This window comes from Xenopus laevis, chromosome 5L (genome assembly GCF_017654675.1).
Source record: "Xenopus laevis strain J_2021 chromosome 5L, Xenopus_laevis_v10.1, whole genome shotgun sequence".
In the NCBI taxonomy this organism is placed as follows: Eukaryota; Metazoa; Chordata; class Amphibia; order Anura; family Pipidae; genus Xenopus; species Xenopus laevis.
This window is the reverse complement of record NC_054379.1, coordinates 72,751,593-72,774,768: the sequence shown is the minus strand read 5'-3', so window position 1 is coordinate 72,774,768 and position 23,176 is coordinate 72,751,593. Positions and strand designations below refer to the sequence as shown.

The following is a 23,176-nucleotide window of genomic DNA, read 5'->3' as shown; positions in this document are numbered from 1 at the left end:
ATTATTAAATTCTGATGATAATTGTACTGGTTCCTGTGCTGCCATGTAGTAATTATCTGTATTAATTACTAATCAGCCTTATATTGTGACATTTATATTCTGTACTGTATATTGTGAGTCGGTCCCTAAGTTTATTAAGTGACAGCAGCACAGAGTATGTGCAGTGAATCAGCAAAAAAGAAGATCGGGAGGTACTGGGGCATCTTTGGAGTCACAGATCTTTACTTCTAAAGGGCTGTGGTTGCCTTGGGCTGGTACAGAAGCACTAAACATAATGTACAGCATTTCTACCTACTTCTTTAGTTTAACTTTCCTTCTCCATTAAAGATCCATTAAACGGTGTGTTTATAATACCACTTGCAACTGGTCAACTGCTATTAGAATTAGCTAAATTTGCTGGGTGCGTTAAAAAGGGCAATTGGTGTTTATTTGATCAATTGCCCACAAAATTTACCACACTTCTTCAACTGGTTATTTTTGGAATGTTTGCTTAAAATAATAGTAGCCTTCTGTGGTAGAACACAAATGTGTCAAAGCCTCTTTAAGGCACAGAATTTTGAAAACAATATTTCTAAAAAAAACTCACCTTACAGCCAGCCACTGCCTATCCACATAGAGATGAACCTTGTCAATCCGAATGTTATTAGCATAGTGGAATCGCTTGGGAAGGTCAGGAGTCAAGTAAGGCTTGAAGTGCTGAACAGGTTTTTTACACTAAAAAATAAAAACTCAAGGATTACTATTAAAAAGATAACTATTAGCATACCAAGATTTTTAAAGCAGCAATAACATCCCCAGAGGACACAAAAAAAATTGGTTTTGCCACCAATAAGGATTAATTATATGTTAGTGAGGATCAAGTACAAGGTACTGTCTTATTTTTACAGAGAAAAAGGAAATACATTTTAAAATTTTGATTAAAATGGAGTCTGGCCTTCCTGTAATTTGGAGCTTTCTGAATAACAGGTTTCCAGATAATGAATCCCATAACTTCCTAGTAGTATTTTAAATGATTAAGCTTCTAATGAGACAAAAAAGAAAATCTCTCTGCACTAAAAGAATCTGAGTGGGTTACATATAACCTATTTTTAACTAACTCTTGGTTACTTTGACAAGGCCTTCCTTTGATTTTTTCATACAAGGTGCAGACACAGTGCTCTGCCACAGTGTGTAGTGTAGTGATGCACATCTGCACCATTAACTGGCACCCTATTATAATGCAGTAAAAATGAACAAATTCCATGGCATAAATGAGGAGGACCACAGGTATAACCCTACTAGACATGGCAAGTAGCACTATAAACTTCTACTAAATTTACACAAAACAAAGTTACAGATGAAGCCACTTGGATTTGTGAGTTAAATGCGTCATGACTCAGAGTTAATTGAAGAAACTGTGTTATCTAAAGTTATCTTAACTCATTTAATGCATTTAACCTTTTCATTGGCATACCAAAGCACCATTGTTCACAATGGTGAATGCTTTAATTAGATGGGATGTTGTGTCACAGTTTTCTGTGTTAAATGAGATAAATGGGATATCTGTGTTTAGTTATTCTGTGTCAAACAGACAAACCAAAGTGGCTGCATCTGTAGGTGTTATGTTTTGGTAGCCGAGGATGTGTAGAGTATAACAGTGCTTTATTAGAAGATTCATGCAGGCCTTACACAACAGTAACTTTCACTTTCACTTTTAAACTGACTGGAAGTATGCACAATAACTCATGTAGACAGTTTGGACAACTATAATAAACATCAACAATGCATCTTAAAGCAATAATATACATTCACATCACATAGTCCTTGGTCCATGCAGGTAGTTTTCTGATTCTCTCAGTACGCCTTATAGGTTCACTTTTCTGTCCAGTTGACATTGGGAGTAGGAAAATGTTCTTCATAAAATGGAGCTTCTCCAAAGTCATATCTAACAGGAGCAAGACGACTTGCATTCCATATGCGTCCATCAGACAGTTCATATGTGTATGGTCCTCGCTGGCGTCTCACTTCAAGTGGTGTAGTAAATTTAGATTGTCGTTGTTTCAGTATTCCTGGTTTCTTAATTCTGACTAAAGATCCAGGCTGAAAGTGTACTTCTCTTGCACCATGTTTTCTGTCAGTATAAGCCTTGCATTTGGCTTGTTGACGTTTCACAATGTCAGCAGTAGATGATTTTGTAGGCACAGTATTTTGTGGAAGTTTGATGTCTGCAACATGTAACTTAGTGTGCATCTGTCTGCCATGTAATAATTCATCAGGAGATGATTGGGTTGTTGCATGACGCGTTGCTCTGTAGTTATGTACGAACTCTGTTGTAAATACTTTCCAAGATTTCCCAGTAAGATTTGCTGTCTGTAGTGCTTCTTTCAGACTTCTGTTGAATGGCTCGATTTCTCCATTTGCTTGTGGGTAATACGCTGAAGATTTCCTATGCACAATATTCCTTTCTCTCAGAGGATTTAAACTCATATGAGACAAACTGTGATCCGTTGTCTGATATTAACTCCTTTGGATTACCTTTTCTGCTGAAGACTGTAGACAGAAATGTTATTACTGTATCATAGGTGATAAATGCAGTGAGGTCTCTGCTTTCCTCATGCAGTAATACTTGATGATAAGCACTCTGAAGATCCAGAGAAGAAAAGAATTTTGCTCCTCTGAGTTCTGAAAATATTTCCTCTATGTGTGGCAAGGGATGATTATCCAAAACAACTGCTTTATTAGGTTCACGGAGATCAACACACAATCGAATACCTCCAGTTTTCTTCATTGTTACAACTATTGGTGAAACCCATTCAGAGGATTCTGATTTTTCAATCAAATCTTGCTCTACCAGTTTCTTTAGTTCCTGTGAGACAGTCTCCCTTATAGAGTAGGGCAATCGCCTCAATTTCTGGCGTACTGGTTTTACATCTGGTCTCAACTTAACTTTGTGCACAAAGTTCTTTGCACCACCCAGTGAAGTGTTGCTTTGTGGTGAAATTTTAGACACTGGCTGTGTGGCAGGCACTGGTGTAATGAGACCATTAATGCAGCAAAGAGATCCCTTCCAAGTATAGCAGTACCCTTATTCACAAAGTAAAAGTCACATTTTGCAGTATTTGATTCAAATTGTACAGTCACTGGCAAGCAACCAAGCACAGGGATTGTATCCTTTAAATAACTGACCAGTTTCAGGGCAGGTGCAACAAGCGGAACTTTTGCAAAGTATTTCAAGAAAATATCCTTTGGTAGTATAGAAACAGCTGAACCTGTATCAAGCATCAGGTTAATGGAGTGTCCCTTGTCAGCAGAAGCAGTAATGACATTGACAGTGCATATAAACTTGTTTGGAATAAATGTACCAGCTTTATCCACACTTAGTACTGTGACATTTGTAGTAGTGAATATCTTTAGCAAAACTACGGCGGATCTTAGCAAAATGTCCTACCTTTGTGCATCTGCGGCACCGTATAGCCTTTGCAGGACATGTAACATGATTTGCAGTGTGTTGTGTTGAACCACAGTGAAAGCAGTATTTTCTATTTGTATTTGCTGCACGGTTTTGCAGTGAAGGTGAATCCCTTTCCTTAGCACTATATTTTGCCTGTGACTGTGCATTATTAGGCCACAATGTTGAATTCACAATCTGTACATTCCCAGCAGTTCCCTGACTGAGAGTTTTAGCCTCTGCTACTGCTGTTTCGATTTGGCTAGCAACTGTAGCAGTCTCTCTCTAATGCGAGGTGAGTTTGTTTTTTCCACTATTTGGTCTCTTAGCATTTCATCTGTTAGAGTCCCAAACTCACAGGTAACAACCAGCTCTCTCAAAGCTGCTACAAATTGTTCTGTGGATTCGCCATTACGTTGTCCACGTTGGCTGAATTTATAACTTTCAGCAACCACATTTACTCTTGGCACGAAAAAGTTCTTTATAGCAGTAAGAGCAGTTTCATAAGTATCATCAGGTAATGATAATGTATAGAAAATACGCTGTCCCTCTGCTCCCAGGCAGTGAATAAGTAAAGCATGCTTTCTAGCAGCAGAAATCTCCCCTTGGTCAGCAGCAATAATGTAATTTTCAAACATACAGATCCAAGCAGTAAAAGGTATAGTAGGCTCACCAGGGTTTGGAAGAAAAGCTGCAGGCTGCTGCAGAGGTAGAAGAGCCATCCTTGTCGCCATTTGTTATGTTTTGGGTAGCCGAGGATGAGTAGAGTATAACAGTGCTTTATTAGCAGATTCATGCAGGCCTTACACAACAGTAACTTTCACTTTTAAAGGAGAAGGAAAGCTACGGAGGCAATTTATTGCCAATAGATTAGGTGCAATAGTGCAAGCTAGAACGCTATATTTATTCTGTAGAATGTTTTACCATACCTGAGTAAAAAGCTCTAGAAACTCTCTGTTTGTTTAGGATATGAGCTGCAGTATTAACATGGTGTGACATCACTTCCTGCCTGAGTCTCTCCCTGCTCTGGGCTCAGATTACTGTAGAGAAGGGAGGGGGGTGGGGAAGAGGAGCAAACTGAGCATGCTCTTGCCCAGGGCAATGAGGTTTAAGCTGAAAACAGGAAGTCTGATACAGAAGCCCATGAGTACACAATAGAAGGAAAGAAATGTGCTGTTTCTTTTGACAGGGGACTCAGAGCAGCATTACTTTGGGGGTTTACTGGTATATTTAGGTGGACTTTTGTGATAAGGCTTACTTAGTTTTAACCTTTCCTTCTCCTTTAAGCTGACAGGAAGTATGCACAGTAACTCATGTAGACAGTGACACCTGCAGACCATTTGTATAAACACCACACTAGGCTATACACGTTCTTTAGAAATGTGGTTCATTACTTCTGGTCTGTATCTAAGATAAGGTGCATTGAATATTACATGCAGTAGAAGGGTAATGGCACATAGGAAGCATTAGTAAGTTCTTGCCCTGTTGCAGAGTTTTAATTTATTAGTAGAACTATACCATCTAGTGGCCACAAGCAGATGTGTTTTACTCATGTCTATAAAACTATTTTATTAGAATCAAATTGGGAGCAGGATCAGTAAACATTACTGGTATGCATGCCGGAGACCTCTAGTGACCAAACAGAGGTAAAACCATAAACTCAATAATTTCTCCAAGGCATGCTAGTAAGTAAAAAAAAAATATACTTTATTTACATCAATAGTTAAAAAACATGAAAAATATCCCCTCTAACGCCTGACGCGTTTCATGCTTACCCAGCACTTAGTCATAGGCAGAATCCAACTAGTCTCTTTTACTCATCACAAACATATGTTACAATTGCCATATATCATCCAATGGACTACTGGCTTTGTTCAGATACAATGATCTATGTGTTAGATAATCCATGTTACAGGGCATATACAGAAATATAATTAAAAAATAGTCATATGTATATAATTAAATATAACAAGTCACATCAAATATGTAATTGAGGCCTAGTGGCAACCTGGTTTGTAGGTGAAAAATCCAATATACCTCTCTTTTCTTTAATTTCATCAGAAGGTCACCCCCTCTAATGCCTGTCTTAATTTGTTCTATTCCTTGTATGGAAAAATACTGTAAATTACTGTTATTACATTCTTGAAAGTGCCTAGTGATATTGGTTTTGCTGCTTAATTTAATATTACTCACTTGATTGATATGTTCCCTGATACGTTCTTTCAATGATCTAATAGTGCAACCCACATATTGTTTGCCACACTAAATACAAGTGATAAGGTAAACAATCCCCTTGCTGCAACAATTGATATATTGTTTGATTTTGTCTGTAGTTGTAGTCACAGTTGAATTGAATTCTCCAGAAACTTTCAAGTATTTACATGTAACACAACGATTGTGCCCACACTTAAAGCAACCGCTGTATCTCAAGAAATCCTGTTTGCTATTGTTCTTCTCTTTGAATAGGCTCGGAGACAATGAGTCACCAAGGGTATAAGCACGTCTTGCTACACACCCTATTCCCGGAACTAATGCCCTACAAAAATCACTATCGGCATATAGTATGGGCAAAAACTTTTTCACTGTTTTAACAATTTTTTTGTATTGTCTGCTATATCGTGTAATAAAAGAGATTTTTTGTCCGAATTCTTTCTTGTATGTTTTATTCTGTGGGGCCAAAAGGATATCCCTATCAGTGTTTTCGGCTCTAGTATAGGCCCTCTGGATTAACCTATTATTGTACCCCCTTTCTTTAAACCTGTCCCTCATTTCGTCTGCCTTGATTTTATATTCACCTAAAGTAGAACAGTTTCTGCGCAATCGCAGGAACTGTCCTATTGGGATTCCAGCTATTTGACTCCTTGGATGGCATGACTGTGCATGGAGCAGAGTATTGCCACTGCATGGTTTCCGATAAATTGTAGTATGTATAATATTAGCTTTAGTCATCAGTTTAACATCCAAAAATTCTATTTCATCCTTAGAGAATGTGTCTGTAAATCTTAGGTTCAAATCATTGGTGTTAATACCCTCCACAAATTCTCTAAACTTCTGTTCTCCTCCTGTCCAAATACAGAGCAAATCGTCAATATAACGAATATAGAATTTTAGATATTGATTACTGGTTGCTATCATGTGGGTTTCCTCCCACCACCCCATATAGAGGTTGGCGAAGGAGGGAGCAAATTTGGCTCCCATAGCCGTCCCACACTGTTGCAGATAGTATTAACCATTGAACAGGAAATAGTTATGTTTCAATAGAAATCCTATAGCTTGTAGGAGAAAACCTTTCAACTCTTCTGTGTATTTACTGTATCTATCCAAGTGAAATTTAATAGCCTCCAGTCCCTTATCGTGTGGAATAGAAGAGTAGAGCGAGGCCACATCAAGTGTGGCCCAACTATACTCTCCATGCCACGCGATCTTACCAAGTTTATCAAGTACATCTGTAGTATCCCTGACATAGCTCGTCAATCGTAACACCAATGGCTGGTGTTCGGACAGATGCTCATTCAATGAGCCTATTCCAGATACAATAGGCCTACCAATTGGTGGCCTTTGACTTTTGTGTACTTTAGGCAAATGGTAGAAAGTAATTATTGAGTTTATAAAACTATTTTGCTACATACTATTGCTACATACTTCTCTAGTAAACCTAAAGTAACTAGAATGGAAAACCATATTTATTTATACGTTGTATGTTACCCTTACGAATTCCAAAGTGGAACTATCACAATTGTTAAAATCCACTAAACGCAAGTGAAGGTTAATAAATCTTTTTAACCATTATTACTAGCTGCTTGTAATTGCTTTTGTTTGTTTATTAAAAACAGTCATTCTAAATGAGCCTGTTGACTGCATTACTTTTTTGTTATTAACTAATATATATGTACACTAGATGCTTTTGTGATAACATCATAAAATATGATACAGCATGTTTTTCTACAGAGAACAGACTGTATAATATATATTCAAAAATACTCACTGTAAGATTTTTTACAATTCCTGCAGAATCAACTGTAAAAAAAAAAAAGAAGGGAATAGTTATCTTGGCTTTAGCCTATCATGGCACAGAAGCAAAATACAGGATTAGTTGAAGTACAATACAGAATTAGTGGTTGTGGTTTAAGATAACTTTTAGTATGTTATAGAATGGCCAATTTGAAGCAACTTTTCAATTAGTTAGGATGCATAATTAGAAAGATAAATAGTAACAAAATCGTAGCCTCACAGAACAATCAGTTTTTGGATGCTGTGATGATGGGTTTTTTTGGATCCCCATCTGAAAGCTTGAAAGAGGTACTAACACTAATAAAAGCATAAATATTGCAGCTATCTCATAGAGAAAAATGGGGGATTGGACAGGTAATGTAAATGCATCACACATTGGCGCAAATAGTTTTACGTTGAAATTATAAACCACATGCAAAAACAACTAATCCTTTAATGCATTTAGCATTTCTGGAAGGAATTTAAATTCTATTAAAATTATATAACATGTATTTCAGCAGCACTTTTTCAGGGAGGACATTCTGCTGCTGTCTATAAAGGTAAAAAAAACTTTTTCAGCTCATGAGGAACCCTCTGGTTATAAAGTATACCATAGTGCACTCTGTAAAGATTTATTAGTGAATTTGTTTCTTATTAGTATTTTTTTACAGGACTTTTATACATACATACATTTATTTATTTACATTTATTTATTTAGTTAAACCAATGAGTGGTGATAAGGGACAACAAGCGTACTGCATACTGTATTAGAGGGAAATAGTGGAAGCACTCAAGGCTAAATCAAAATATATTTAAATATAATGGAAGTGCTACTTACAATGCACTTCCCTGGGCCCCTGTCTCATAAGTAATTCAGTATAAATGCAAGTGCATGTTTACAAAACAGGGGTTTTTAGTTACCAAAGTTATGATCATAAAATTGAAAAGCCACCATACCACTGCATACTGTAGGCAACAATGTCAACTTTCTTCCCAAGCTCTTTGGAGACACCTCTAGATGTTTAGTCTTTGGCGCATTTCTTTTGAATAATTACAACAATAAATAGTAACTAAGGGACCTCAACCTAAAACCTGTTGAGATGCCTGCAGTGATCTATCCATTTGCATATTTCATAAAAAGGGAAAAAGTTAGTAGCAACTAGTAGCACTTTCTTCGGTGGCTGCTAATGTGGCATAAAATGTGCCCCTTAATATGCCAAACCGGCTTAGATACCACAAATATTCAGAATCTGTGCCCCCAAAAAGCTTACTTAAAACCACCCATCAATCCAGTCATGCTATCACACCCTTATCCATTAGCTTACCCTCCTTTCCTGGTCATCTTTTCTGGATTGCCAGATAGCCCTGGTGGATCAGTAAGTGGATGCGTATTTCAGAAACTGAAGTAAGTGGATATGTAGTTCCACTTAACTACTAACTGATCTGCCAGGGCTACCGTGGTTATTTCTAAAAATATGTTAAAAAAAGTTAAAAATATCAATGGCTATTTGCAGAACACTGCAAAAGACTCATTTTGATTGCACCATTTATAAAGGAGTCAATCCTTCCATTCTAATTTCCTTATTTTGTGCAAAACTAAATAGGCACCTCACAAATGTCTCACTCTTTTTTAGAGCCAGCAAAACTGGTAATTTCTATCTGATCACCTTGTAACAGTTTAGTCTCTGCTACAGCTTGTAAAATATGTGCCATGTAGTAAATAAAACATATTTTATTTTGCATGCTTCAGTTGCAATTACACACCTTACATGTCTTAAGGCCCAAAAAGAGCTGATATTAAAAAAAATCTGAGTCTATTGGGATAAATAATTTAACTTATTTATAGTTTGTTAAGTTTTATAGGTCCCTAGGTTAAGGTGATTGATAGCAGCCCAGAGAAACCAGAGCGTGTTATGTTTCTTAGCAGAAAAGAAACATTGAGACCTCCAGAAGCGTTTTTGTGCTCATTATTCTTCACTGGAGTGCCTCTAGAATGGTACAGGAAGCCAAAAATAAAAGAAAAAAATGTTCAGGCTTTATTTCTCTTGATCAGATCAGGTCATGGTGATTTTTACTTTCACTGGGTGAATGCATTATTATCAGAGGGACAAAACAAATAATGTAGGTATTGTATTATTATCATCCTTTATTTATACAGTGCCAGCATATTCTGTTGGTATTTACAGAAATTATACACCATTCACATCATTCTGAATAAGCCAAGGTCCCTTTAACTTACAAACTATGGTTCATTTTAGCAGAAGCCAATTACCCTGCTTGCGTATGTTTAAACTACCGTGAGGAATCCCACATAGGCACAGTGCATTTAAAGTGAAACTATATATATATATATATATATATATATATATATATATATATATATATATATATATATGATAAAGAAAAATTTCCTTCCACTTGCTCTAGTCATCTTAATTAAAAGCAGATCATCCATGTCACTGTGATACTTACAGGTAAAGTAATCCTGTGGCACAGTTCGAGCACGTATCCTGGCAGCAGGCCCATCATACATGTAGAAAAGATTGATGTTGCTGAAATAATCAGTCATGTACTCTAACTTGTCGCAAAAGGTTTTTTCCATTCCTAAGCACATGATAAGGTGTATTTTAAATAAAGGATTACGTAAGTGCAGTTAAAAACAGAACATCTAAGGTTCCATGACACAATAATGCTAATCACAACACTGAATTGTATTAATTCACTTTACATAAGCACAAGATGGCACAGTGCTTTGTACTGTAGTGTTACATACATGTTCCAGTTTGCTTAAAAGTACGGTGGTGATGTTGGCTGTGTTTTAGCTAATGTTTCTTTCTTTCTACCTTCTATACAGGAGAAAATGAATGCAGGGTACATGGACTCACAAGAACATCACTGCTGATACTTTGGCTGGGAATAGCGATAATTCTGGGGTCTTGCTCTGACTCCAGAAGAAAGTCAGGGGGTTATTCACAAAGATTAATGTAAAACTGAAGTAATAAAGAGTAATTTAGAAAAGATGTAAAATTAAGGGGAGATATGATTACATTGTATTAATATACAAAGTATTCATTGGTATTCACCAGTTGATCCATCCAGCAATCACAAGGGCATCCATTCAGATTAGAAAGGGAGTTCCAAAAGGATTTTTACAGTGACTGCTTTAAAGTTCTGAAATGCTCTCTCTGAGGATGTTATATTGGCAGATACATAAGATAGTTTCAGGAATAGGTTGGATACCTTTTTAGAAAGGGAGAATACCAAGTTAAAGAAAATTAACTATACTACTAAGTTGATCCATGGATTGGTTGATTACTCTCTTGGATTTAGGAAGGATTTTTTTCCCACCAAATGAGACATATTGGACAGGTTGATTTTTTTCTGCAGGGCACAGAACAATGGCAACTCTCCATGAGCTAACAGAATAAGTTTAGTGATAACTACTTGCTCCCCCACAAAGTAAAATTTACCAGAAGAAAAAAAGAGGCTTCGTGCAATGGGTGGGTGACCAAAAGATTTAATGAGCCATATTCACAACATTCCAGGAGAAAAATAATTCCTCCCTTTCTCGGGTAGTAACTCTCCACAAGCAGTTAGTCATGTATCTAATAACTATGGCACACAAAGGGATTAATCACCTGTAAACTTGCTCTACTGAGGGTGACTAATCTATTGAAAGCTTTCCCAACGGCATTAATGTTAATCGACATTGGCAAACGTGCAACACCTGTGCTATGCATAGTAGCCCGAGTTGTGTATGTTTTCCCAACAGCTACAGTATATAAATGAATGTGGGCAACTTATCTCCTTGTGTGCCATCAACCTAAGTTACAGATAAAAGAAAAAAAAAAAGAGTATAGAGTTTTGGATTGGAGGGATAATGGACATAACTAAAAAGCCATATCAAATATATTATAAATATAATGAAAAAATATATAGTTTTGCCGCTTTTGCTTATTCCTGTAAGAATCTTAGTTCAGCATTAATATACTGCTGAATAGTTACAGAAGATAAAAATGCAATAAAAAACTCTAATATTTATATACGTATGTGGTCATATGTACACAAAGGGACACATTAGTATATTACTTATGATTTATGACATTATATGGAATTGAATCTTTGCCTATGTTTCTCTCTCTGTCTAGTCCTGCAAAAGTACATCTAAGCTCATAAGGTATTTTGGCTTTTAAAATGTCTGCCATTTTTACTTTAAAAAGCACTATACCAATTGCCTGTACAATCTTAGTAAACTCATTCTAAAGGGTATGAGTTACAATTTGCCTGCGTGGCTGTAATCGGTTTCTAAACCATTGAAAATATTTAATTTAATGAATAATCAAATTTTTAAACCATTGGAAATGTTTAATATAATGTATAAGCTAAAAAGTTGCTTAGTATATGTGATAAAATTGGCACCATTGTACAGCCTACAGTCACATAATTTTATTCCAAGTTTGAATAAGTTTGAAGTTTGATTCTCCTTGGGTAAATGTTACAATATCTGGGGTAATGGCACTTGGGGGAAATCAACCTCTTCTCAGGTGGCAAAACCTAAGAAAATAACTTTGAATTGCCATGGAAATTTGCATGTCTAAACCAAGCAATATGAGTAAAACTGCAGTACAAAGTCCTTTTGGGCTATTGCCCATATGCTAGTTATTGCCTTGAGTCTCTTTCGAATAAGAAATTTCACAAGTAGCCTACAGTAACAAAAATGCCATTGTGAATATTCCAGTACATTAAAAAACAAAGACAAGTAACTATAAAAGGAAGAAAGTACCATGATCAGCAACCACTAGCAGGTTGACACAGTTATGCAGGTTCCTTTGCTTTAGTCCATCCAACAGCATCCCCATGATTCTATCAGCAAGAAGAAGTGATTCAACTACCTAATTAAAATCAGACCAGAAAGTGGAGAATATATTATTTATAAATTGATTGTCATGTTTTATTCCTTTTTTTGCACTTATACGGTACCAAATTAGGTACCCTGAACATTCATTTGCTACATCCTTACATTTGTGCATATACATATATTCAGATTTACAGAGAAGACAATTTTAGTTTTTTAATTTTAATTTTCCCATAGTTAGGATTGTCTGGTCCTAGCCTTATGACTGCATAGCACAGCTGGGCATTTCTCTTTAACTCATTCAGTTAAAACATTTCAAATGTTCTAATGTAAGCAAAGTCATGAACAGGTCACAATTATGATTAACAAGTTATAGTTTGAGCATAACTTTTTGGAATGAGGAGAATGCAGTGAAATACTGAACTGTCCTTATCTTTATTTTACAGCAAAGGACTTTCCAGTGTAAAAGTAAACACAATGATTACATGGTTACTATTGTTTCCTTCTCCTCCTTCATAAGCTATTCTTTCCTTTTTTCTGCAGCACCACATTTGAAGATAGTACTGCTCTAGGCACACCTATGCCAATCCTCCACTATTCATCTTCGATATGCGTATTCAGCCTCCCCTGAAGTTCCCCAGCTAGACTGGACAGCAAGTATCTGGCAGGGGCTGAGGGCTTTAAACAAATGTAATATTTGTTTACATTTGTTTATATCCATTTATTATAGCAAATGTAAGAGAAGCGCTGGGCAGGTAGTTAATGGTGTGTATATTTCACCAAGGATGAAACGGTATATGCATTAGCTTCAGGGAAAAGTCGTATTGTAGCAGGTAAATGCTATATTTGGTTTGCCGGCTTTGGAAAGCTGGATAAGGGATCCATGGAGCGAATGGAGGGAGAGTAGGGTGGGCCCTCCATTCTATGTTCTATATACTGACTGAGTTTTGCAGCTGATCAGCCAGGCAGCTGCTTAATTAGCATGCAGGTGTGCAGGAGAGGCTGATCCCTGCTAATATAGGGCTTCAGTTAGAGAGTCTGTCTGTCTGTGCCTCGGGAAGCAGGAGCTGCAAACAAGTGAGAGAACTTCTGTGAGTTTTTCAACAAAACTGTATTTTTGTTTGGCTGTAGGCTATAGGCCTCACCCTTTATAGAGAGGGTTGATTCTCTGTAGTTTTCCTTTTTTTCCTGAATAAAACTGACTGCGGATCAGTTGTACCCTATTTTTGGGACCTGTGTTGTTTTGTGGGTGTCTGAGCAAAAGTGAGTCCGGTTTGCCCCAGAAGACCAAAATCCCACTACAGAACTCTCTCACTCACAAGGCTCCAGCCTGTTTTGCCTACCCCTGGTTTTAGTAAAGTATGTAAAAATGCCGTACTTACACCACCACTAACGGGTCCGTAGGTATGCCCTGAAGAATCTGGCTCCTCGATGTACAATGTATAGAAATCTGGCCTACAAAATAGCGAAGTTTATTAGAAATGAATTCTATGATGATACCCTTCTCTGTATTATTTAAAATGAAAGTAATACCTTTGATTTCTTGGAAGATCAAGCCAGTTTAGTATGTTGGACACTCTTTCCTCATATACAACAGAACTGTAACAAAGATTTAAATAAAACATTTAACATCTTCACTTGTTGGAACATTATATGGGCCATTTACTATCCCAGGGTGCAAGTGCAGGAGCATACCCCTTAGAGCTCACTTACAGAGCACTTATGTCATCTGGGTTGCTGCTCTGACAGTTCAAAAACCAGGCACTTGATGCAGAGAGCATCAGAAGGCACTTAGGGCCATACCTCTTGCTGCCCGCTTTGGTTAGATTCTGCTCCTACTAATGAAGTCAGCACTGGATCCAAGGGCCAGCTCTCTATGCTCCAAAGCATTACCTCCTTCAACAAATTACCCATAGTAATAAATGAAACAAATAATTTTATTGTTTAATTGGCACTCTGTCCTGCCATGTTTTCTGGAGTTATAATACATGAAATTTGCACTGTATTTATGCTGCCATGCATCCTGGGGTATTAAACATGTATATGACACTGCCATGTGTATCCCGCCATGTGTTCTGGGGACATCATACATTACAAATACCTATTAGTCTCAATCAAGGTGCATCTGAGAATTCACCAACTAATAACTGGCCTGCGCTACTGGAAGTGTCCACATGCACTTTGAATTACAATATATACAAACAAATATGGGACTTAACCTCCAAATGCTGGCCTAACAATATTAAATAACAAATAGCCATACAATGCAATTAGAATAAAAGGCAATATTTATTCTCCACCATGCCATATGTAATTAAAACCATTTAAAATAAGCAGTGCTGAATTGGGGATAAGGATCCCTCTACCCCACTTATCTATCACTGTTCAATTCAATTCAATAAATATGGATATAAGGAACTGCATGCATGTTGTATTCTGTTGTATAGAACAGCTGAACGGTCCCCAGCTGAAATGCAATATGATGCAGTACACAAAGCCTTAATCCAAATGAATCCGTGGGTAAATGCTCCTGTAAGTAGGATAAATGTGTGCTGTCACACCTGACATCAATGTGTGGAGTAATCCAGAGTGCTTATTTACACCAATAACGTCCCCGCACAGCGCTGCACCTCGACATCTATTTCGCCAAGTCATGATATGTATCATTACACTTGTTGTACGACCACATACGTAATCTACTTATTTACTTGCCATTGTGGCAGTATGTATGTAAGTAAAACAAAAAGACCTTTTCCACATCGGCTCCGCTCCTACACACCGACCATTAAGGAGCAACCTTGATTAATCCTATGGGACCAATTAGTCCTTCATTACGGATTCAGGGACGTTATTGGTGTAAATAAGCACTCTGGATTATTCCACACATTGATGTCAGGTGTGGCCGCACACATTTATCCTACTTACATGAACATTCACCCACGGATTCATTTGGATTAAGGCTTTGTGTACTGCATCATATTGCATTTCACCTGGGGACCGTTCAGCTGTTCTATACAACAGAATACAAAATGCATGCAGTTCCTTATATCCATATTTATTGAATTGAGTTGAACAGTGATAGATAAGTGGGGTAGAGGGATCCCTATTCCAAATGCAGCACTACTTATTTTAAATGGTTTTAATTACATATGGCATGGTGGAGAATAAATATTGCCTTTTATTCTAATTACATTGTATGGCTATTTGTTATCTAATATTGTTAGGCCAGCATTTGGAGGTTAAGTCCCATATTTGTTTGTGTATATTGACATCATACATTAAGCTGACATTATATTTTACTTGTCATATGTTTAGGGTACTAACATGATATTGCCACTACATCTATCATGCCAAGTATTTTGGGGTATTATAAGTAGATATTATGTAGTAGCTGTCTTTAGCCTCACTCTCTGTCTACAGCCCGATCAAAGCTACTTGTAAATTACTGGCACTAAACTCAAGAAAAACAAATAATAATAATTATAAAATATAAAAGTATGGGCCAGATTCAATTTAGTGAGAAAAATTAAACTCTAAACTTTAAAAGATTTATCTTGTGAAAACTCATGGATGAGATTCAATTCGAGGAGAAAAAAACCTTTCTCCAAATTCAGTTCCAGTTTTTTTAGACTTCAATAGACTTTCACATGATAAACAGTGAGATAAGTGTTTCTGAATTAAATTGCATCTCGAAATGAATCTAGTCCATGACTTTTCACGTGATAAACCTTTTGAATATGGCCGTATGTGCTTAAAATGCACTCTATGGGAGATGGCCTTAAAGTCAGAGATTTCTGGATACTGAGTTTCCATATAAGGAATTACATACCCATACAATAAATGTTTGGCTGTTTAAAGGCTAATGGTATAACCCTCTGGACTGTCCACCAGCTGTAATTCAAAGGGACTTACTTGTTGTATAATTTGTATAATGAAGGGAAAGAACCATTTATAGCAACATCCGATCCAGGCCAAAAGAAAGTGCCAGCTTTCAATCCTTCATACATGGCTGTCAACCAGATCTGTAATGAAACATGTTTGGGCTGATTAAATCAGTCAGGCATTGTGCATTTTATATATCAAATTCATGGTTGCGGGCCATGGAACTAAAAAATAAGGCTAGAAAGTATTTTAGTTTAATTGTGCCCCTCTTCTGGTAGTCTTATGATTAAATAGGGGCTGAAAGAAGGCTTTAAGAGTTAAGGAGAAATTACACTTTACTATTTTGAGAACAAATTTATGAACCCATTTAACATTTAGGGAGTGAGAGTCCCATTAATATTCCATAATTCCTGTGGCTATTTCAATTTATATTTATCACAAGATAAAAAAGATAAATATCATAAGCCCAGCTGCACCATATTGGCTGGGGAGGACTTAGGTAGGGACTAGGGAAAATTTTAAATAATAATTGATTAATACCTGTCTTTATTAAAGTGTTAGGGCCAGTAGCACTTAAAATGGAACCACTTTTATGTATTGATGCGTAAAGATTAAAAAGTGTGTACTTTTCAAATGAATGCATCATTTGTAGAGTGCATAATTAGTTTATTTAAGTATACCTGCAGCTTCTTATGTCAGAGTTTTTAAGACACAGTTCATAATTATTTGTTATCCATGGCTCTATTTAAAACAAAAGGCCACGGAGAGTTCCATGAAGTTGCCTGATATAAAATACACAGCAAATTAAGTGCTTCTGTTTCAAAGAAACAGGTACAAGAGAGACTAATAATAGGTACAGGAGACAAAAGTTCATTAGCTTAAAGGGGTTCAATGCCAAATATATTAGTGTTTCTAAAGCATTCAGACCAGTTTTACCAGTGCAGACAACAGTAAATTACTTTCAAACACCTTTCATTTTTTGGTGTTATTATTCTTTTAACCTCTGTGTGCATCAGGTCCCAAACTGATTGGGGACTAACTACACACATAACTTAAGTACATCTCTGCAAAAATTTAATGGAGCTATATGTAAGAATAAAGATGATACCCCTTGATTTTTGTACATGATCCTCCAGAGGAAGAAATATTAATTACTTAACTAAATTATTAAACGAATCTCAAGTTCCATATATTCCTTTATTTTGGTAGTTGTACTGTATGTTTGGACTCACATACTGTTACTGTATATAGATATTTTAGAAAGAAACCTTAACCTACCGGCTGGCCATTCCACCATGACTCGTTGAATTTCTCATTTCCAGAAAGAGAAAAGTGTTTGTTCATATTGACATCGTACATGTTATTATCGATTATACCATTGGATTCTGGATACAGACCCTGTGGAATATGCACAATTCACTATATCAGTATACAAATTATGAAAGCAGATTAAATAATTTATTAAGTCTCCTGTACAGTATATACATAAATGCACATGCCTATTATACATCAAATTAAACATCAAACACAGTATAAACTACATGCAGTCAATAACAACAATAACCAAAATAAAAGGAGAACAAACTTTTTGAGTAGAGAAGATTATCATGCAAGTAACCATTTCAATATTTTTTTTTAGACATCAAGACTTTTCAGGCTAACAACATATAAGCATAAAAGTATAAATGGTTCTGACACATCTACTTGATGATGCCAGAAGCTGATGATGTTAATAGGCTGCAAGAACAATGTAATACAATTGTATTATAACGCAAAGATTGTATTGTGTGATACAGTATGGATAACGGGTTGATTCAAAGAATGGCAAGTGGTTTAAGCAGCGCAGTTTTATCAGACACATCAAATAATAACTTCGGGCCATTGATGAAGTGTGCATGCTCCGTCAAGATCAGAAGACAGGGAAAGATGACCTCTTTCAACTGCGCTGCACAAATCTGCAAATTTAGTGCAGGTCAGACTTCTAAAAAGAATAATTGCTGTGGGGAAGGGAGTTGTAGGGTTTAGTTTTCCATTAAGAACAGCTTACTAAACTGTGCCTGACTGGTAATAGTATATTGTTACTTACTTTCCAAACAAAATTGCAGCCACATGGCAGGAATAATTAACAGCAATACACTTGATACATGAGCTCCAGGATGCTTTCAGACATTTTACCTTTCAAAGCTTTTTATCTACTTACTGTTACAATTGTGTAGTGATTTGGAAAAGTTTTGGTTGGATAGATGGACCTCATATATTTTGAATGGGTTCCACAATTCTCTGTAAATGTTAAAGTTATAATAAATTATATAAAATATAATAATAAATAATAATAAAATAAAAAGTTGAATTTAATAAGACCTTGTTCTAGATCCACTTGTTAAATTGGATTGGTAGGTTCCCCGACATCTCTGTGCCTTTCCAACCCCACTATGCGGCGTTGATTATTTATATATTTTTGCTCACCCTCCCCTCCCCCTCAAATCATATCAGGGGGGAGGGTACAGGTGTATAAACTTGAAGGCCAAGGTTAGGCATACGTTGGGTTAAAAGGGGTTAGTATTGGGTGCGAGCTTGATAAATATTAGACCTGCTCATCATCAATATAAATTGTACATACTGCTGTAGTGTATGCTAAATCCATTAATTCCATTAAAACCAAAAATGAGTCGTTAACCCTCACTTAAGGAACTATGAGCAAGGACATCCACATTTCTAATATTTGTACCCAAAGCAAACTGGTTCTCCAAGTCTTATCCCTCAGAGCCATGTTTCAATATCTTGAACTGATACATTCTCAAAAGGTCAAAACAAGGTGTCTGAAAGTTTTAATGTATGGATCTTAATTATTTGGTCGTACCTCAGTTATTAAACCAACAGTCTTGATGCATACTTGACTAATTTACATGTCTCTGCACATGATTGTTATTGTTGAAACCCTCTCATTTTTTTACTTTGAGGTAGTGCTATGTGTGAAGCATAAGGCATGAAAATTCAGAAGTCTTTCACTGCATTACTTGAACTGTGAAGGGCTCTGTGGTTCATTTTAGCCCATCTCGCCATAACACTTACATACAGCTTGACAGAATTACCTCTGAGCAGACATACTGCTAGACAGACATACCCCTGGGATGCTCAGGGCATATACAAAAGACTGTAATAGACAAAGGGTTCTCTGCTTTCCTATACATATTAGGTACCAAAACATGTAGTGACTGCACCATTTGCTGTACTAGACTAATAAAATAAGAACAATAAAAAATATTTTGCAGAATACAGAAATGAAACAATTTATAAAATATTTAATGGCTACTCACTTAGTTGTCTAATATTTGGCATCAGATGTTCCCAGGTTTGTAAGTACTCTGCTCGAAATCCATCCAGTGAAAAAAGTATTACTGGTGGTAGATCAAACCTATAAAAAGATATGATAATAAAGATTTCTTTAATTGCAAATCCATTCCTTAGGATAATTAATCTGCCATATTGCTTGCCTAACTCCATAGAAAACAGAAGACAATAAAGTAAAAAATACAACTGCATGCAGCAACTGTAATGTATCTTTTTCTCCTTTAATTAGACATTTGAAGAAACTAACCGTCATGTGATATAAAAATAAATTTGACTAGACGAACTAACCCATAATCACAGAACATGCAAAGCATTGTGGGAATAGAAATCTTGACAGGGGAAGAGCAGATTACTGATACAATATTGCAATTGTGTGAGTAACTATGAAAAGTAGAGAAGGGAATTGTAGGAGACAGAAACACCTTTCTGTAGCAATTAAAGTTTTTCATGAATTGAATTCATAAGACAAAAAGCAGGCTTGGGTGGATATTCGCTTGAAAGATTTTAAAAGAGAAGGAAATGCAATTTACAATGGGGGTGACAAAAGTTAGGCACCCTCAAGTAATCATATTTACTTACCTGACACCCCAGGCCGGTGCTCCTATCAGCAGAAATCTGCACCGGCCCAGGGTTATTCCAGCGAGCACCACAGAGCAATCTTTTTCCTTCTTCTTCGGTTTTCAAATTTCCCCTTGGCCAACACATGCGCAGTAGAACGAAATATCCGGCTTTTTTTGTTAAAGTTCGGCTTTCTGCTCTACTGCGCATGTGCAGCCGCGAGAAGAGGCTCACTGCGTGGTGGTTGCTGGAATATCCACGAGCTGCTGCTGATAGGAGCACATCTATAAATAGATGATATGCATTTATGTAACCACTTAATAATGGTATACTACCCCACTGTTTCTTGAAACCTTTTTAATTTGTACTTCGTTCCCCTAAAAAATCCAGGTTTAGACAAATTGGAGTAATGGATAATGCATATTCCCCATGCAACACAACTCATGTTATTTTTTAAGCCCCCCCCTTACTATAATTGCACAGAAATTCAAGGTCTATAGGGGGTTTATTTTTACTAATGTATAAATCTAACAGTGAGGAAAAAGTTATCTCATGGTTTATAATGTAAAAACTCATGGACAAGATTTAATTTGACAAGAAAATACTTTTCCCCTTTTCTAAACCAAATTGAACCTTGTCCATGAGTTTTTATGTGATAAACTATTTTCTCACTGAATTAAATCAGGCCCATTGTGCAATTATTCTCAACATTTTTTTATCCTAGGATTGAAAAGAAAACGTGGATGCTATTGATTAGTAAAGAACATTGTACTGAAAAGAACATGAATACACTTTTAAGCATATTGTTGAAACAACTAAAGGGATAATGTGAGTAGCATTTTCCACCTATCCTCGTAGGGATTTGAAGGAGCTATTGCTTTACCATTAGCCAGTCCCCACTTTTGTTTATTCCACTATACTGTGTTGTTGATTCTGCTTATCATGTAAAGCTGTATTAAGCACCAGAAAAAAATGGTTGTAAGTACTATTTTATAAATATATTATGTTAAATGTATTTCACAGTCATACAAAAGTTTGTTACATAAATAAAGGTATAAATTGCTGCATCTTTAAGAGTTATTAACATAAACTGAATACACTGTAAAGAACTCGACAACCAACAGAATATTAACAATGAATATGAACAGTTGTGGAGTCATGGTTCACTTGCTCAGAAAGAATAAATCTTAATTTTACTAAGCCATTTGAACATCATTGAAAACGTACCCAACTGGACACTGTGGCTCAGTAGAGGCTTGACACGGGTCTAATGCCCAGGCTGTGTCACCTAAAAACCAAGTAAACAAATCTCTTAATGTCAAGCAAATGTGAAACACAATGATGTAAGGTTTGCAGAAGTCCTTGGGGTATATTTATCAAAGAGTGAAGTGTGAAATAACCACAGTCCGCTACACTGAAATTCTGCCTCTTTCCATTCATTTCTATAGGATTTTTAAAAGAGTATTTATCAATGTGTGAAAGTGAAAATATGCCTTTGGAGCACTGAGTGGAAGAAACCTATTTATAAACTATTCTCTATTTCTCAATAAGTCTATCTGTCTAGCTATCCATCTATAATGCCACTATACCCACAAATTTGTATGCATGTATACCAAAGCTGCCATAGGTTTAAGTCTTTGAGAAATCTATGGAATAGACACTGATATGGACAGAGTAATTTACAGCTATCATTCCCAGCTTCAGTCAGGTGATCCCACTGGTAGCCTACAATAGTAGAGTAAACTACTTGGGAGTATTAACCTTGAGTATTAACCTTGAAAGCAAGCAGATTGCCTGTGTAAAATGTATAATGAAGTAGTAGGATTCTTGAAGAGGTTGTTAACCTTTAAATTAAATTTTAGTATGATGTAGAGAGTGATATTCTGAAACAATTTGCAATTGGTTTTAATATTTTATTATTTGTGGGTTTTTTGAGTTATTTAGCTTTTTATTCAGAAGTTTTGAATTTCAGCAATCTGGCTTCTACGGTCCAGCTTTCCCTAGCAACCAAGCATTGATTTGAATAATATAGTGGAAAATGAATAGGAAAGGGCCTGAAAAGAAAGATGAGTAAAAAGTTATAAGTAGCAATAACAATAAGGGGCAGATTTAACAAAGATCGAAGTGAACATTCGAATTGAAAAAATGTAGTCTCTTTAAAAATTCGACTTCGACCATTTGCCATCTAAAACCTGCCAAATTGCTTTTTTAGCTTATGGGGGACCTTCTAGAACCTATCTGGTGTCAATTGGTGGACTATGAAAAATCAAAGTTTTTTTTAAAAAAAATTTCAAATCGAATTAGGTCCAAAATGGACCTATTCGACCAAAAAAACCTTTGATTTAATTTTCAAAGTTTTTCAAATTCAAAATTCGACCCTTCATGAATCTGCCCCCAAATATGTAGCCAAACAGAGCATTTGTTTTTAGATGGCGTCAGTGACCCCAATTTGGAAGCTGGAAAGAGTCAGAAGAAGTAGACAAATAAAAGAAAAAATGAAGGCTAATTGAAAAGTTGCCTAGAATAAGACATTCTAAAACATATTGACGCTCATTTACCAACACTGGGCACATTTGCCCATGTGCTGTTACCTATGGCAACCAATCAGTGATTAGCTTTTTAAAGACAGCTGCAAGTAGAACAATGAATGCAGCAATCTGATTGGTTGCCATGGGTTACTGCCCATGGGCAAATTTGCCCAGTGTTGATAAATGACCCCCACTAAGTTAACGTAAAGGTAAACCACCCATTTAAAGGGGTTGTTCACCTTCCAAACATTTTTTAATTTCTTTTTTTTTTAAAAGGTTTTTATTTTTTTTGTATTTAACGACATACAAACAAGACAGTCACAGTCCATGTACAATTCAGAATAAACCTCACAGCATTATCTACTGACAGAGCAATCACAATGCTTATACAATACAAGGAAAGGAGAAGGTAGCAATACAGGTCAAATCCCTGATAAATGGTCTGTGCACTACCACCATGGGTATCTAGGCAGGAGGTACCTCTGGAAGCTCAAGTGTTGGGTTAGCATCTAACCAAGAGGCCAAGATATTATCGAATTTAGTAGGAGAGCCTCGAGCTGCATATGTTAGTTTTATAAGTGGTAG

General features: G+C 36.3%; 1 protein-coding gene across 2 annotated transcripts in view; it reads right to left on the bottom strand.

Annotated features, from left to right (window-relative positions):
* enpp3.L (ectonucleotide pyrophosphatase/phosphodiesterase 3 L homeolog) overlaps window positions 1-23,176 on the bottom strand; it is a 57,545-nt gene that overhangs the window by 16,720 nt on the left and 17,649 nt on the right. For both annotated transcript variants that reach the window (XM_018263167.2, XM_041562944.1), the window contains exons 5-15: window positions 21,291-21,351; window positions 19,472-19,569; window positions 18,355-18,434; window positions 17,433-17,552; window positions 16,185-16,294; window positions 13,806-13,871; window positions 13,655-13,727; window positions 12,201-12,309; window positions 9,890-10,021; window positions 7,413-7,444; window positions 587-714 (exon numbers count right to left, since the gene is read on the bottom strand). In XM_018263167.2, coding sequence (XP_018118656.1) covers window positions 587-714; window positions 7,413-7,444; window positions 9,890-10,021; window positions 12,201-12,309; window positions 13,655-13,727; window positions 13,806-13,871; window positions 16,185-16,294; window positions 17,433-17,552; window positions 18,355-18,434; window positions 19,472-19,569; window positions 21,291-21,351 — 1,009 coding nt within the window. The remainder of the gene's footprint in view (window positions 1-586; window positions 715-7,412; window positions 7,445-9,889; window positions 10,022-12,200; window positions 12,310-13,654; window positions 13,728-13,805; window positions 13,872-16,184; window positions 16,295-17,432; window positions 17,553-18,354; window positions 18,435-19,471; window positions 19,570-21,290; window positions 21,352-23,176) is intronic.